An 18,139-nucleotide genomic window follows, 5' to 3' on the forward strand; every position below is an offset into this window, starting at 1 on the left:
GTTTGCCAGCAGCTCTTCATTGTGCTTCAAGCATTGAGCTGTTTATGACTTCAAGCCTATCAACTCCCAAGATGAGGCTAGTGTAACCGATGTAAAATGGCTAGCTAGTTAGCGGGGTGTGCGCTAATAGCGTTTCAATTGGTGACGTCACTCGCTCTTCAACCTTGAAGTAGTTGTTCCCCTTGCTCTGCAAGGGCCGCAATGGATAACTATGACGGGTGTCGTCATCTAAAAAGAGGAAGAATCGGACCAAAGTGCAGAGTGGTAAGTGTTCATTACTTTTATTGAACTGAACACTGGAACAAAATAACAAAGAGAATAAACGAAACCTAAACAGAAAATAACTATCCACAAAACATAGGTGGGAAAAAGCTACCTAAGTATGGTTCCCAATCAGAGACAACGATAGTCAGCTGTCCCTGATTGAGAACCATACCCGGCCAAAACAAAGAAATACAAAACATAGAAAAAGGAACATAGAATGCCCACCCAAATCACACCCTGACCAAACCAAAATAGAAACATAAAAAGCTCTCTAAGGTCAGAGCGTGACAATAACGATGCTTCGAGGGTGGCTGTTTTCGATGTGTTCCTGGTTCGAGCCCAGGTAGGGGCGAGGAGAGGGACGGAAGCTATATTGTTACACTGGCAATACTAAAGTGCCTATAAGAACATCCAATAGTCAAATGTATATGAAATACAAATGGTATAGAGAGAAATAGTCCTATTATTCCTATAATAACTACAACCTAAATCTTCTTACCTGGAAATATTGAAGACTATTTTAAAAGGAACCACCAGCTTTCATATGTTCTGATGTTCTGAGCAAGGAATTTAAACGTTAGCTTTCTTACATGGCACATATTGGACTTTTACTTTCTTCTCCAACACTTTGTTTTTGCATTATTTCAACCAAATTGAACATGTTTCATTATTTACTTGAGGCTAAATTGATTTTATTGATGTATTATATGAAGTTAAAATAAAAGTGTTCATTCAGTATTGTTGTAATTGTCATTATTACAAATAAATACAAATCGGCTGTTTAATCAGTATCGGCTTTTTTTGGTCCTCCAATAATCGGTGTCGGTGTTGAAAAATCATAAATCGGTCGATCTCTAATAGCTATATACCGTATTTACCTGCTATTTAGCTACTACTTATAAACCTATTATAAAAATGACACACCAAATAGCCCAACAATGAGGAAAAGAGTAGTCAGCTTGAGGATAAATTTTGCCAATATTTCTTGTTGAACTCATCGGGTTTTGTCTGGCTAATTGCCTACACAAATGGGCTGCAAACTCAAGGTAAATGAAATTCAATCCAACTTGAGAGACTCCCCTGGTCTCCATAAATCCTCCTTCTTTTGGGTGCAAATGTTTTCACCACAGCCTACAGGTCAAGGTTGCGGGCCTGACTGTTTTCTATACTGAGTATTGCCAACCCAGACAGTCTTTCCTGAAACATTGTGCATTATAGGCCTGTCCATTGCGCTGCACAGGATTTAAACTTGAATGATGCATGGCAAGATATATACCAGAGATAAGAGACTGTTGATATTGCAACCACAACTCGCAAACCACTTTTTCTTTTTTTCAAGCCCTCAAGAACAGCTAAATATGATAATCTGTTTGCATCTGCCAATTCTGGACTGGACTGGCTGTCCAGTATCCAGACGACCTGTCCCCAGAGCTTCCTATACAGTTCATCTCAGCCATTAAGGAGAATGAGTGGCTCAATTAAAAAGATGTTGCAGAACTGATGTATTTGAAGCACAACTGCCTTCTGCCCAGTTTCCCTGATGTTGCTACGGCAATCAAGCTGCTTTTATATTCCTGTAACTGTCGCTTCTGAGGAGAGATGGTTTTCTAAACTAAAACTGCGTGGGTGTCCGGTATGCCAGTGTGTGTGTGTGTGTATCCTACCATGGTGTTCTCCTCGTTGGGTGTGGGTGTCTGTCGAGGAGTGGAGTCTGGTGACTCTTGGCCATCCTGCTCTGCCACTGCAACCAATCAAAACACAGTATGTTAAATTGACAGCTGTCATGACTAATCACCTATGACTAAGGTTTTATTTGCACAAACATACTGTTGTAATACACAATAGTGATGCGCAGGTTGACTCATAACTCGCAGTCCCCGTGGATATATCTATAGGGCGAGCGGGTTTAGGGTCATGAAATATTGTGTGGATGAAGGGCGGGTGGGTGGTGGTGGGTTGAATAAAGAGAAAACAATGCATTAAAATCCATAAATGTATCATTCTTGTGCAATTAAAATCTATAGACTACAGTAAGGTTGTTTTTTCATTATTTTTACCTGTCATTAGTACGTAAGCCTAAGCTTTAGGGCCTAACTGTACACGTGCCAAATACACGCCAATCACCAAATGCTTTTGGGAATTTAAGGATAAAAAGTTAACGTCGATCCACTGAGGCAAAAGGACAATGTCGACATTGAATTCAATAATAGAAACGCTGCAAATGAAGAGTTGAAAATAAAGAGAAGGGAGGCCAGAAAAGTCATGTTTGGTAAAGATTTGTTGAAGTGGTAAAAGAGGATGATGGCAGTGCCAGCTGTGTTTTGTGTGATGATGTTGAGAGGCGCTATACAAATTCCAGTCACAAGGCAGGGACTTCAAATATGCACGTCAAAGGGAACTGTACTGTTTAGATGGGTTAAATGGAATAGAAACTGAAATCTGGACACTGGTTATAGGAATATATCCTCTCACTTGGCCTAATAGGAATTTCTGCAGAATGAAGCATTTCTTGCTGTAAAATGATACATTTTGAGTCGGGAACAGGAGTGGAGGAATATGATTTCTTTCTTTCAGCATCTTGAGAGAATGAATGCGAGGTTAGGGACCGTCTGTAAATATGCTATCTTTATCAGCATCATCAAATCTGATAGCATTTCTTTTTTTTCTCTTTTTTAAAAACTCTGTTTATTAAGTTTTTACACACACACACACACACACACACACACACACACAAGACAAAGCAATATAAATAATATACTCAACTAGAAAAAAAATACAAATAAAAATACAAATAAAAAAATAGCTTTAAAGATACTATACTATAGACAAGTTAAACACACCAGGCAGAAGGCTACAGAGGTTAAAGGGCAATCTATAGTACAGGGACAGAGCAAACACCTCACCATTGTTCCTGTAAACAGTCAAGGGATAAGGGTGGAGAAATGCAACCACTCACAGAGAGTCATGGCCACAGACCGACCATCCACTGGATCAAAAAAAAAGTTTACAATGCTTTAAAATAAAAAATAAAACAAATAGAATGATTATTCATGTAGGCGTGAACAAAATGTAAAAATAACTGGGAAAAACAAGCTCACACTTCAGTCTCTGCCCGGGCAAGATGAACAAGGCATCTGCGGATCACAATCAATAAGCACATGGACCTTAATGCCCCCCCCAGCAAAAACACAGAGAGAAGCTCCTCTAACCCTTAAGTCACAGACTTATTTTAGTATTAATTGGAATGCCATCAAGAGGATGGACTGTTTAAAGTAAGACCGGAATGGAGCCCAAGCCTCAAACAGTTTGGGGTTCCCACGGGAATTAAATTAAAAAATTTCTAGTTTCAGAGAGCACAACACATCCCTCACCCAATATTTATAAGATGGGGGAGCTGCCATCTTCCAGTTCTGTAGTATTAGCCGTCTAGCTAAAAGAGTTGTAAAGCAACAGTGTCCGACTGGATTCTTGATAGGGGGGTACCCATGGGCAGTACTCCAAAAAGGGCTGTAAGGGGAGACGGATCTATAACAGTGTCATATATATCAGAGAAACATTTAAATATTAATTCCCAGAAACCTGACAGTTTATGACAGCCCCAAAACATATGCAACAGTATGGCTGGTTCCACTTTACATCTGACACAGGTAGGATCAAAATCAGAGAATATTCTTCCAAGTTTGGCCCCCGTGGATACGGTGAACCACCTTGAATTGAATGAGGCTGTGTCTAGTGCTAAAAGAGGACGAGTGCACCCTGTGCAGCACAGATTCCCAGGCGTCTTCCCCAAGTTCCTCCCCCAAATCCTTTTAAATCTGATAGCATTTCAACCACCTAAAATATGCCTCCATGTCGAACTGAAATCTTATCAGAAACATGTTGGTTCGTATTCACATGCTTTTAATTTCCTTAAAACCGATGCCATTTAAAAATATATATATATGTTATTGCATTTTCTCCCTGGTCCCTAAACGTCTGCTGTGCAAGACAAGCAGAGAGGAAAGAGAACTTTACCGATGTCAACTACATTGAAGCAGTCATCGATATCTAACATTATTCTGGTGAGCAAGAGTTTATTTTGTCTTCTAGGGCATTAATGACAGAAGAGAAGCTGCATGTATGTAATTATAGACATGTTGACTAACAAATAGACTACCAAAATGTTGGAAATTATATGCACAAACGTCTAAATTAGGCTTAAAAAAATAAATCTTGTCAAATCCCCTGGTAAAAAATTGTTCCGTAATCTGACTGTACAGTGCATTTTCTATTTGCGGTTAAGGTTGGGTGTGACCTCACTTTATCACATATAGTTGAGGCGTTGAGGATGGGTTATTAGCAGGCGGCTTCGGGGGAACAAACAGCTGACCTGCGCATCACTAACACACATAATATAGTACCACATGTAATATAGTAACCAACTCACTGGTTTTGCGAGCCTTGCGGGCAAGAGCAGCAGCCAACTCATTCTGGACCTGTAGGGGTAGAACATACAGCAAACTCAATGACAGCTCCTGTCAAACAGGCAGGCAGGCACGCACACATACACACACAACACACACACACACAAACACACACACCGTGGAGGTGAGTCTCTCTAGTGCTTTCATCTGGAGAAAGCTGTCCCCGCAGACATCTCTGTTCCCCTCCGAGTCCTCCTCAGACCTACACACACACACACACACACACTTTTTTTTAAATGATAATGTGCAAATATTGTTCAATCCAGGTGTGCAAAGAGAATTACCCAGGAAGACTGCCGAAGGTGATTCTAACGTGTGTGAATACTTACAGTACCAGTAAAAACACACTCATTCAAGGGTTTTTCTTTATTTTTTTACTATTTTCTACATTATAGAAAAATAATGAAGACATAACTATGAAATAACAAATATGGAATCATGTAGTAACCAAAAAAGTGTTAAACAAATCAAAATATATGTTATATTCTTCAAAGTAGCCACCCTTTGCCTTGATGACAGCTTTGCACACTCTTGGCATTATCTCAACCAGCTACATGAGGTAGTCACCTGGAATGAATTTCAAATAACAGGTGTACCTTGTTTAAAAGTTAAACATATGTATTTTAATAACACTTTGATTTTCTACATGATTCCATTTGTGCTATTACATAGGTTTGACGTTGTCACTATTATTCTACAATGTAGAAAATAGTCACACACAAAAAAAACATTTTTTAATGAGTAGGTGTCCAAAGTTTTGACTGGTACTGTATGTAAATAAGATATTTCTGTACTTCATTTTCAAAAAATTTGCTAAGATTTCTAAAAACATGTTTTCACTTTGTCATTATGGGGTATTGTGTGTAGATGCGTGAGAGAAACAATTGAATCCATTCTTAATTCAGGCTGTAACAACACACATTTTGGAATAAGTCAAGGGCTATGAATATTTTCTAAAGGCACTCTAGTTGAATAGCCCTGCTCTACTGGTCTCTCTGTTGGTACCTCTACTGCCACCTCGACTGCTACTGGATCTAAACAGGAAACAAGACCTTGTTCTCTCCTCTCTTTTCCTCCTTCTGTCTGTGTGTGTGTGTGTGTGTGTGTGTATGTGCGTACATGTTTTTTCTGTGTGTGTGTGTGTGTATATCAACAGGACAGTGTTTTAGGGTAAACTAATCTCTTTAGCAGCAGAACAAAGTGCCCTCAGGCCTCTGATGTAATGTGTTGTCTTTTAGAAGACACATTTTGTATACTACAGTCCCTCTCTCTCTCTATCACACACACACCTTCCCACTGTTCCCAGAATAATTTGCATATCATTTACATTTTTCTGTGGCTTCAGTTGCGAAGGAGAAAGAGTGTATGTGTGCATGTGTGTGTGGATGTGTGTGCGGGAGAGCGTGTGATCTGATAAACCATGATGGATGCAGTAGCAGGACAGATAGTGATGGCATCACACTCTCACTTTCCCTCCCTCCCTCCCTCCTTCCAGCTCTACCTCCTGACTACACAAAAGAGGACAAGGCGAGGGGAGGAGAGGAAGGGGTGGTTAGAGATTATCTCTCCCTCTCGGTCTTTGTGCCTCCCTATTCTCTGTCGTCGGAAGTCATAATTTCTCTCGCTCCCCCTGTTTTTTTCCCTCTCTCTCCAGTTCCCTCTCCTCTCCCATTCTTCCTCTCTCTGAGTGACATATTGGGTTCAGTAACAGGCTCAGTTGGAATGCCACACGGACGAGTTGGAATTCTATCGGCGGGAACTGGAATTCTGTGTGACACTCGGAACACCCCCCCCACCCAACACGGACCCAGCTTCAGCTATAAAGAGAGAGTCTATTGAAGAGATGTTTGTGTCTGTCTGTCTGTCTGTCAGACTAAGGGATTAACAATATGTAGCGAGATTAGAGATGAATCTTGTCAAGAGTTGGAACACTGCTTTCATTTATGTCCTGGTGTATGTGTGTCTCTTATAACACACACACACACGTTGTTGGTCATGGAACACACAGGCAACACTGGGTCACGTTCACACACAATTACCCAGTTCTGAACTGGACGTATGGGACGAGCTGTAGGAGGAGCCTAACAGCCTCCGGCCACGCCTCCTTCTCCAGGCCGCAGAACTCGCAGGCTGCAGACTCACACTCCTCAAAGCTGAACTGGTAGTAGGAGTTAGAGTCCCCAAACACCACACGCTGGTCCACTGAAACACACACACACACAGAAAGACTCAGATGAAATGCCAGGGTAAGAAGAGTGTGTGTGTGTGTGTGTGTGTGTATACTCACCAGACAGTAGGATGCCCAGCTCCAGTAGGACCTGCCAGACGCGCACGGCCATACTCCGACAGCGCACGTACACACACTGCTCACACAGCCACTGAACCAGCTCTACACCCACGTAGCTCCGCCTGGACACACACACACACACACACACACACACACACACCGGGGTTTCTGTTAGCTGGTAATAGCCGACTTTTGGCCACAAAAAAATGAAAAGACGTTAAATAAAATTGTCCGGGAGAAGAAAAAAGAATGCCTTTGTGCTTATTAATGGATGTAAATACATTGGACCGGTCATGCTTATCGGTCTATTTGCATTATTTCCTGGCGTGTGTGTATATTGGTTATGCATCTTATTTATCCCACACACAGCATACAGATTCAATCGAGGGAAAAAATAGTTGGAAAGCAAATGGCTATTGCTGTAAAGAGAAGACAATGAAGACTCTAATCAGTATTTTAGTTGAGAGAAAAAACAATAGGCCTATAGTGTATCTTATCGGCACCAGTGGAGAACATCGACCATGTCCCCGGTGAGTGCGCACATCCACTCTTTATCGTTGTTGGGTCAGTGCCACTTAAAAGTTAGTTTTTGGACAATCATTTCCTCCTCCAGTTTAGATGGATGTTATATTGTATTCATGTCTGCCCTTCTCATAGGCCTATTATATGGACAAAGTAGATGTGATTGATTGTTTGACAGTGTCAGCGGAGTAGGCTACCCTGGAATTTGTCTAATTAAAATAGATTCTGCTAATGTCTCCAGTCATATAAAGTGTATTAGAATTGCATGAAATGTGTTTTTCCCGTGCAAAGAAAGAAGAAATGATAGCCTATAGTCCAGGCCTCTACTCTGGCAGTGTCAGAGGAAGATTCCAGCCACTCTAGTCATAGACTGTTCTCTCTGCTACCGCACAGCAAGCGGTACCGGAGCATCAAGTCTGTGACCTAAAGGCCCCTGAACAGCTGGTCCCGCCTTTGCTGCTATAACAGCCTCCACTCTTCTGGGGAAGCTTTCCACTAGATGTTGGAACGTTGCTGCGGGGACTTGTTTCCATTAGTGAGGTTGAGCACTGATGTTGGGCGATCAGGCCTGGCTCGCAGTCGGCGTTCCAATTCATGCCAAAGGTGTTCGAAGGGGTTAAGGTCAGGGCTTGGTGCAGACCAGTCAAGTTCTTCCACACTGATCTTGACAAACCATTTCTGTATGGAGAGCATTGTCATGCTGAAACAGGAAAGGGCTTTCCCCAACTGTTGGCACAAAGTTGGAAGCACAGAATCATCTAGAATGTCATTGTCTAAAGGGCTTAGACCGAACCATGAAAAACAGCCCCAAAGCATTATTCCACCTCTACCAAACCTTACAGTTGGCACTATGCATTGGGACAGATAGCATTCTCCTGGCATCCATCCAACACAGATTCATCCATCGGACTGCCAGATGGTGAGGATTAATTCCCGTACCCCTTCAAACATTCAACCTCCAGCCGCGTACCCCCTCTAGCACCAGGGTCAGCGCACTCTCAAAAGTTATTGTTTTTGCCATCATTGTTGCCCGCCACACACACACTACTACATTTATTACACATAAGAATGAGTGTGAGTTTGTCACAACCCGGCTCGTGGGAAGTGACAAAGTGCTCTCATAGGACCAGGGCACAAATAATAATATTATAATAATCAACAATTTAGCTTTTTATTTAACCATCTACATATAAAACCATATTTTGTTCATCAAAAATGGTGAATAACTCACCACAGGTTAATGAGAAGGGTGTGCTTGAAAGAATGCACATAACTCTGCAATGTTGGGTTGCATTGGAGAGAGTCTCAGTCTTAAATCATTGTCCACACACAGTCTGTGCCTGCATTTAGTTTTAATGCTAGTGAGGGCCGAGATTCCACTCTCACATATGTACGTGGTTGCAAATGGCATCAGTGTCTTAAGAGCGCGATTTGCCAAGGCAAGAAACTCTAAGCGCAGCCCTATCCAGAAATCTGACAGTAGCTTCTGATTAAATTCAATTTTCACAGAACCGCTTGTTGCAATTTCAATGAGGCTCTCTTGTTCAGATATCGGTAAGTGGACTGGAGGCAGGGCATGAAAGGGATAACGAATCCAGTTGTTTGTTTTGTCCGTTTCGGGAAAGTACCTATGGTATTGCGGACCCATCTCAATCAGGAGCTTCGCTATATCACATTTGACATTGTCCTTAAGCTTGAGTTCATTTGCACACAAAAAATCATACAATGATGGAAAGACCTGTGTGTTGTCCTTGTTAATGCAGACAGAAAAGAGCTCCAACTTCTTAATCATAGCCTCAATTTGGTCCCTCACATTGAATATAGTTGAGAAGAGTCCTAGATTCAGATCATTCAGGCAAGAAAAAACATCACCCAGACAGTTGTGTGAGGAACTCGTCATCATGCAAACAGTCAGACAAGTGAAAATGGTCAGTAAAGAAAACTTTAAGATCGTTTCTCAATTAAAAAAAATGTGTCAATACTTTGCCCCTTGATAACCAGCGCACTTCTGTATGTTGTAAAAGCGTTACATGGTCTATACCCATATCATTGCATAATGCAGAAAATAAACAAGAGTTCAGGGGCCTTGCTTTAACAAAGTTAACCATTTTCTCTGTAGTGTCCAAAATGTCTTTCAAGCTGTCAGGCATTCCCTTGGCAGTAAGAGCCGCTCAGTGGATGCTGCAGTGTACCCAAGAGCCTCTCGGTGGATGCTGCAGTGTACCCAAGAGCCTCTCGGTGGATGCTGCAGTGTACCCAAGAGCCTCTCGGTGGATGCTGCAGTGTACCCAAGAGCCTCTCGGTAGATGCTGCAGTGTACCCAAGAGCCTCTCGGTAGATGCTGCAGTGTACCCAAGAGCCTCTCGGTAGATGCTGCAGTGTACCCAAGAGCCTCTCGGTGGATTCTGCAGTGTACCCAAGAGCCTCTCGGTAGATGCTGCAGTGTACCCAAGTGGTGTCGGGAGCAACTGCTTACACGCACGTTACCACTCCACTATGTCTCCCTGTCATGGCTTTTGCGCCATCAGTACAGATACCAACACATCTTGACCACCAAAGTCCATTTGACGTCACAAAGCTGCCCAGTACTTTAAAAATATCCTCTCATGTTGTCTTGATTTCCAGTGGTTTGCAGAAGAGGATGTCTTCCACTGGGGGGGCAGGTAGCCTAGTGGTTAGAATGTTGGACTTGTAACCGAAAGGTTGCAAGATTGAATCCCCGAGCTGACAAGGTAAAAATCTGTTGTTCTGCCCCTGAACAAGGCAGTTAACCTACTGTTCCTAGGCTGTCATTGAAAATAAGAATTTGTTCTTAACTGACTTGCCTAGTTAAATAAAAGTTAAATAAAAATGTAACGGACATATACCAGCAGCTATGCCATGTCTGTTGACTCATCCAGCTGTAACGCATAGAATTCACTGGCTTGTATGTGAAGTAGTAATTGTTTGCATTGTGAAACAGTGTTGTTTGATGAAGGCATTGTCTGTGTAGTTTTCTGGGCCTTTTCCCCCAGCATTATCCCAGCCATATCCGAAGCGTCCACAATAGTATTGGGCTTGCCTGTTCTAACCACTCGGTAGTGGTTAGAACAGGCAAGCCCAATACTATTGATATGGTGAGCTACCGAGTGGTTAGAACAGGCAAGCCCAATACTATTGATATGGTGAGCTACCGAGTGGTTAGAACAGGCAAGCCCAATACTATTGATATGGTGAGCTACCGAGTGGTTAGAACAGGCAAGCCCAATACTATTGATATGGTGAGCTACCGAGTGGTTAGAACAGGCAAGCCCAATACTATTGATATGGTGAGCTACCGAGTGGTTAGAACAGGCAAGCCCAATACTATTGATATGGTGAGCTACCGAGAGGTTAGAACAGGCAAGCCCAATACTATTGATATGGTGAGCTACCGAGTGGTTAGAACAGGCAAGCCCAATACTATTGATATGGTGAGCTACCGAGTGGTTAGGACAGGCAAGCCCAATACTATTGATATGGTGAGCTACCGAGTGGTTAGAACAGGCAAGCCCAATACTATTGATATGGTGAGCTACCGAGTGGTTAGGACAGGCAAGCCCAATACTATTGATATGGTGAGCTACCGAGTGGTTAGAACAGGCAAGCCCAATACTATTGATATGGTGAGCTACCGAGTGGTTAGAACAGGCAAGCCCAATACTATTGATATGGTGAGCTACCGAGTGGTTAGAACAGGCAAGCCCAATACTATTGATATGGTAAGCTACCGAGTGGTTAGAACAGGCAAGCCCAATACTATTGATATGGTGAGCTACCGAGTGGTTAGAACAGGCAAGCCCAATACTATTGATATGGTGAGCTACCGAGTGGTTAGAACAGGCAAGCCCAATAATATTGATATGGTGAGCTACCGAGTGGTTAGAACAGGCAAGCCCAATACTATTGATATGGTGAGCTACCGAGTGGTTAGAACAGGCAAGCCCAATACTATTGATATGGTGAGCTACCGAGTGGTTAGAACAGGCAAGCCCAATACTATTGATATGGTGAGCTACCGAGTGGTTAGAACAGGCAAGCCCAATACTATTGATATGGTGAGCTACCGAGTGGTTAGAACAGGCAAGCCCAATACTATTGATATGGTGAGCTACCGAGTGGTTAGAACAGGCAAGCCCAATACTATTGATATGGTGAACTACCGAGTGGTTAGAACAGGCAAGCCCAATAATATTGATATGGTGAGCTACCGAGTGGTTAGAACAGGCAAGCCCAATACTATTGATATGGTGAGCTACCGAGTGGTTAGAACAGGCAAGCCCAATACTATTGATATGGTGAGCTACCGAGTGGTTAGAACAGGCAAGCCCAATACTATTGATATGGTGAGCTACCGAGTGGTTAGAACAGGCAAGCCCAATACTATTGATATGGTGAGCTACCGAGTGGTTAGAACAGGCAAGCCCAATAATATTGTGGACGCTTCAATTTTTCAAATTGTCATGTTTAGTTTCTAAATGTCTGCGCAAGAGTGAAGGTTTCCTGTGAGAGAGTAACAGTTAATGTGATTGGATGTTAATTAATTGACTAGGCTACCAGTATTTGACATTGTGTTGTTATTTCGTTGAACACTAGATGGTTTCATTTTTTGGGGGGCAGTGAAACGAGGCTACTCAGGTGAGACAAAAACCTCACCCAAATGTATAGCCCCGTTGGAAAATATAAATGGACAGTTTGAAATTGTGAAGACCTATTTTTTATTATTATAATAAAAAATAAAAAATGCGAATCACATTTTTATTCGGCGTACCCCCAACGGCATTGCACGTACGTACCCCAGTTTGGGAATGCCTGCTCTAGAGAACGTGTTTCCACTGAGTCCAATGGCGACGACCTTTACACCACTCCACACGACGCTTGGCATTGAGCATGGTGATCTTAGGCTTGTGTACGGCTTCTCAGCCATGGAAACCCATTTCATGAAGCACTGACTAACAGTTTTTCTGCTGACGTTGCTTCCAGAGGCAGTTTCTAACTCGGTAGGGAGTGTTGCAACCGAGGACAGGCGCAACACGCTTCAGCGGTCCCGTTCTGTGAGCTTGTGTGGCCTGCCACTTCGCGGCTGATCCGTTGCTGCTCCTAGACATTTCCACTTCACAATAACAGCACTTACAGTTGACAGGGGAAGCTCTAGCTTAGCAGACATTTGAAGAACTGACTTGTTGGAATGGTGGCATCCTGTGACGGTGTCATGTTGAAAGTCAATAAGCTCTTCAGTAAGACCATTCTACTGCCAATGTTTGTCTATGGAGATTGCATGGCTGTGTTCTAAATTTTATACACCTGTCAGCAACGAGATGAAATAGCCAAATCCACTAATTTGAAGAGGTATCCACATACTTTTGTACATATAGTGTATGTCCTGATTGCCTAGTCACATTTTACCCCTTCCCACATATTACCTAATTTACCTCAACTACCTTGTACCCCTGCACATTGACTTGGTACTGGTACTCCTTGTGTATAGCCTTGTTATTGTTTTTATTGTGTTACTATTTCCTTTATTTATTTAGAAAATATTTGTCTTACTTTTTAACTCTGCACTGTTAGGAAGTAAGACTTCACTGTAAAGTCTACACTTGTTGTACTGTATATAACCGAAATCCTGACACACACAGTATCAATACACACGCACACACAGTATCAATAAACACGCACACAGTATCAATACACACACACACACACACACACACACACAGTATCAATACACACGCACACAGTATCAATAAACCCGCACACAGTATCAATACACACACACACACACACACACACAGTATCAATACACACGCACACACACATTATCAATACACAGGCACAGTATCAATACACACGCACAGAGTATCAATACACACGACACACGCACAGAGTATCAATACACACGCACAGAGTATCAATACACACGCACAGAGTATCAATACACAGGCACACAGTATCAATACACAGGCACACAGTATCAATACACAGGCACTCAGTATCAATACACACGCACACACACAGTATCAACACACACGCAGTATCAATACACACGCACACACACAGTATCAATACACATGCACAAACACACTATCAATACACATGCACAAAATATCAATACACAGGCACACAGTATCAATACACAGGCACACAGTATCAATACACAGGCACACAGTATCAATACACACGCACACAGTATCAATACACAGGCACACAGTATCAATATACACACACACACACACACACAGTATCAATACACAGGCACACAGTATCAATACACAGGCACACAGTATCAATACACACGCACACATTTACATTTAAGTCATTTAGCAGACGCTCTTATCCAGAGCGACTTACAGTATCAATACACACACACACAGTATCAATACACAGGCACACAGTATCAATACACACACACACACACACACATTATCAATACACACGCACACACACAGTATCAATACACAGGCACACAGTATCAATACACACGCACACACACATTATCAATACACAGGCACACAGTATCAATACACAGGCACACAGTATCAATACACAGGCACACAGTATCAATACACACGCACAGAGTATCAATACACAGGCACACAGTATCAATACACACGCACACACACAGTATCAATACACACGCACACACACAGTATCAATACACACGCACACACACAGTATCAATACACACGCACACACACAGTATCAATACACACGCACACACACAGTATCAATACACAGGCACACACACAGTATCAATACACAGGCACACAGTATCAATACACACGCACACAGTATCAATACACAGGCACACAGTATCAATACACAGGCACACAGTATCAATACACAGGCACACAGTATCAATACACAGGCACACAGTATCAATACACACGCACACAGTATCAATACACACGCACACAGTATCAATACACAGGCACACAATATCAATACACACACACACACACACACACAGTATCAATACACAGGCACACAGTATCAATACACACGCACACAGTATCAATACACAGGCACACAGTATCAATACACAGGCACACAGTATCAATACACACGCACACACACAGTATCAATACACACGCACACACACAGTATCAATACACACGCACACACACAGTATCAATACACACGCACACACACAGTATCAATACACAGGCACACACACAGTATCAATACACAGGCACACAGTATCAATACACACGCACACAGTATCAATACACAGGCACACAGTATCAATACACAGGCAAACAGTATCAATACACAGGCACACAGTATCAATACACAGGCACACAGTATCAATACACACGCACACAGTATCAATACACACGCACACAGTATCAATACACAGGCACACAGTATCAATACACACACACACACACACACAGTATCAATACACAGGCACACAGTATCAATACACACGCACACAGTATCAATACACAGGCACACAGTATCAATACACAGGCACACAGTATCAATACACACACACACACACACAGTATCAATACACAGGCACACAGTATCAATACACAGGCACACAGTATCAATACACAGGCACACAGTATCAATACACACGCACAGTATCAATACACAGGCACACAGTATCAATACACAGGCACACAGTATCAATACACACGCACACAGTATCAATACACACGCACACAGTATCAATACACACGCACACAGTATCAATACACACGCACACAGTATCAATACACACGCACACAGTATCAATACACACGCACACAGGATCAATACACACGCACACAGTATCAATACACACGCACACAGTATCAATACACACGCACACAGTATCAATACACACGCACACAGTATCAATACACAGGCACACAGTATCAATACACACGCACACACACATTATCAATACACAGGCACACAGTATCAATACACAGGCACACAGTATCAATACACACGCACAGAGTATCAATACACAGGCACACAGTATCAATACACACGCACACACACAGTATCAATACACACGCACACACACAGTATCAATACACACGCACACACACAGTATCAATACACACGCACACACACAGTATCAATACACACGCACACACACAGTATCAATACACACGCACACACACAGTATCAATACACACGCACACACACAGTATCAATACACACGCACACACACAGTATCAATACACAGGCACACACACAGTATCAATACACAGGCACACAGTATCAATACACACGCACACAGTATCAATACACAGGCACACAGTATCAATACACAGGCACACAGTATCAATACACACGCACACAGTATCAATACACAGGCACACAGTATCAATACACACACACACACACACAGTATCAATACACAGGCACACAGTATCAATACACACGCACACAGTATCAATACACAGGCACACAGTATCAATACACAGGCACACAGTATCAATACACACACACACACACACACAGTATCAATACACAGGCACACAGTATCAATACACAGGCACACAGTATCAATACACAGGCACACAGTATCAATACACAGGCACACAGTATCAATACACACGCACAGTATCAATACACAGGCACACAGTATCAATACACACGCACACAGTATCAATACACACGCACACAGTATCAATACACACGCACACAGTATCAATACACACGCACACAGTATCAATACACACGCACACAGTATCAATACACACGCACACAGTATCAATACACACGCACACAGTATCAATACACACGCACACAGTATCAATACACATGCACACACACACAGTATCAATACACATGCACACACACACATCGATGTGTCCTCAGATGGCAGTTAGTGTTCAGCAGGGCACTCTGCTGGAATGGATCGCTCAGCACTGTATGTCACCATGGCAACTTCAGTTTAAAATAAAGTTCTATCCTTTTCACATTACCATGCTAATCCAAAACGTACTGCGCTGGATCAGATATTTCCATTTATTTTACCAGGTAAGTTGACTGAGAACACAGTCTCATCTACAGCAATGACCTGGGGAATAGTTGCAGGGGAGAGGAGGGGGATGAATGAGCCAATTGGAAGCCGGGGATGATTAGGTGGCCATGATGGTTTGAGGGACAGATTGGGAATTTAGCCAGGACACCGGGGTTAACCCCCCCTACTCTTACGATAAATCCCATGGGATTTTTTTGTGACCACAGAGTCAGGACACCCATTTAAAGTCCCATCCGAAAGACGGCACCCTACACAGGGTTACGTCCCCAAGCACTGCCCGGAGATATATATATATAATTATGACCAGAGGAAAGAGTGCCTCGTAATGGCACACCAATACCACTTCCAGCAGCATCTGGCCTCCCATCCAGGGATCAACCCTGCTATGCTTCAGAGGCAAGTCAGCAGTGGGATGCTGCTGCTGGCATCATTTCACATTGTCAGCACTTTTTCTGGCAACTGTGGAGCAAACTCAAGGACCCGAGTTTAGTGTTGCCATGGTGACACCAAGCACCTGCACAAGGCTACAATGAAGGACATACATCATCAGTTTTAGAACTAAACATAATTCAACAGCAACAAAAACACTCACACTCTGTTTCTATCACACTGACTCTCTCTCTGTCTATCACACTGACTCTCTCTCTCTGTCTATCACACTGACTCTCTCTCTCTGTCTATCACACTGACTCTCTCTCTCTGTTTCTCTCCATGTCTATCACACTGACTCTCTCTCTGTCTATCACACTGACTCTCTCTCTCTGTTTCTCTCTATGTCTATCACACTGACTCTCTCTCTCTGTTTCTCTCCATGTCTATCACACTGACTCTCTCTGTTTCTCTCTATGTCTATGACATTGACTCTCTCTCTGTTTCTCTCTATGTCTATGACATTGACTCTCTATGTCTATCGCACTGACTCTCTCTCTGTTTCTCTCTATGTCTATGACATTGACTCTCTCTCTCGGTTTCTCTCTATATCTATCACATTGACTCTCTCTGTTTCTCTCTGTCTATCATACTGACTCTCTCTATGTCTATCACACTGACTCTCTCCGTTTCTCTCTATATCTATCACACTGACTCTCTCTGGTTCTCTCTATGTCTATCACACTGACTCTCTATGTCTATCACACTGACTCTCTCTGTTTCTCTCTATGTCTATCACACTGACTCTCTCTATGTCTATCACACTGACTCTCTCTGTTTCTCTCTGTCTATCACACTGACTCTCTATGTCTATCACACTGACTCTCTCTGTTTCTCTCTATGTCTATCACACTGACTCTCTATGTCCATCACACTGACTCTCTCTCTGTTTCTCTCTATGTCTATCACACTGACTCTCTGTTTCTCTCTATGTCTATCACACTGGCTCTCTCTATGTCTATCACACTGACTCTCTCTGTTTCTCTCTACGTCTATCACACTGACTCTCTCTCTATGTCTATCACACTGACTCTCTGTTTCTCTCTATGTCTATCACACTGACTCTCTATGTCTATCACACTGACTCTCTCTATGTCTATCACACTGACTCTCTCTGTTTCTCTCTGTCTATCACACTGACTCTCTCTCTGTTTCTCTCTATGAATA

The 18,139-nt window shown here is 42.6% G+C and overlaps 1 protein-coding gene across 1 annotated transcript in view; it reads right to left on the reverse strand.

The window, feature by feature from the left end:
* rapgef5a (Rap guanine nucleotide exchange factor (GEF) 5a) overlaps positions 1-18,139 on the reverse strand; it is a 96,243-nt gene that overhangs the window by 58,083 nt on the left and 20,021 nt on the right. The window contains 5 exon segments of the mRNA XM_065017898.1: positions 1,929-2,005; positions 4,691-4,739; positions 4,845-4,929; positions 6,767-6,929; positions 7,015-7,136. Of these exon segments, the coding sequence (XP_064873970.1) occupies positions 1,929-2,005; positions 4,691-4,739; positions 4,845-4,929; positions 6,767-6,929; positions 7,015-7,136 (496 nt within the window).

The sequence above is a fragment of the Oncorhynchus nerka genome, linkage group LG4, assembly GCF_034236695.1.
Source record: "Oncorhynchus nerka isolate Pitt River linkage group LG4, Oner_Uvic_2.0, whole genome shotgun sequence".
NCBI lineage: Eukaryota > Metazoa > Chordata > Actinopteri > Salmoniformes > Salmonidae > Oncorhynchus > Oncorhynchus nerka.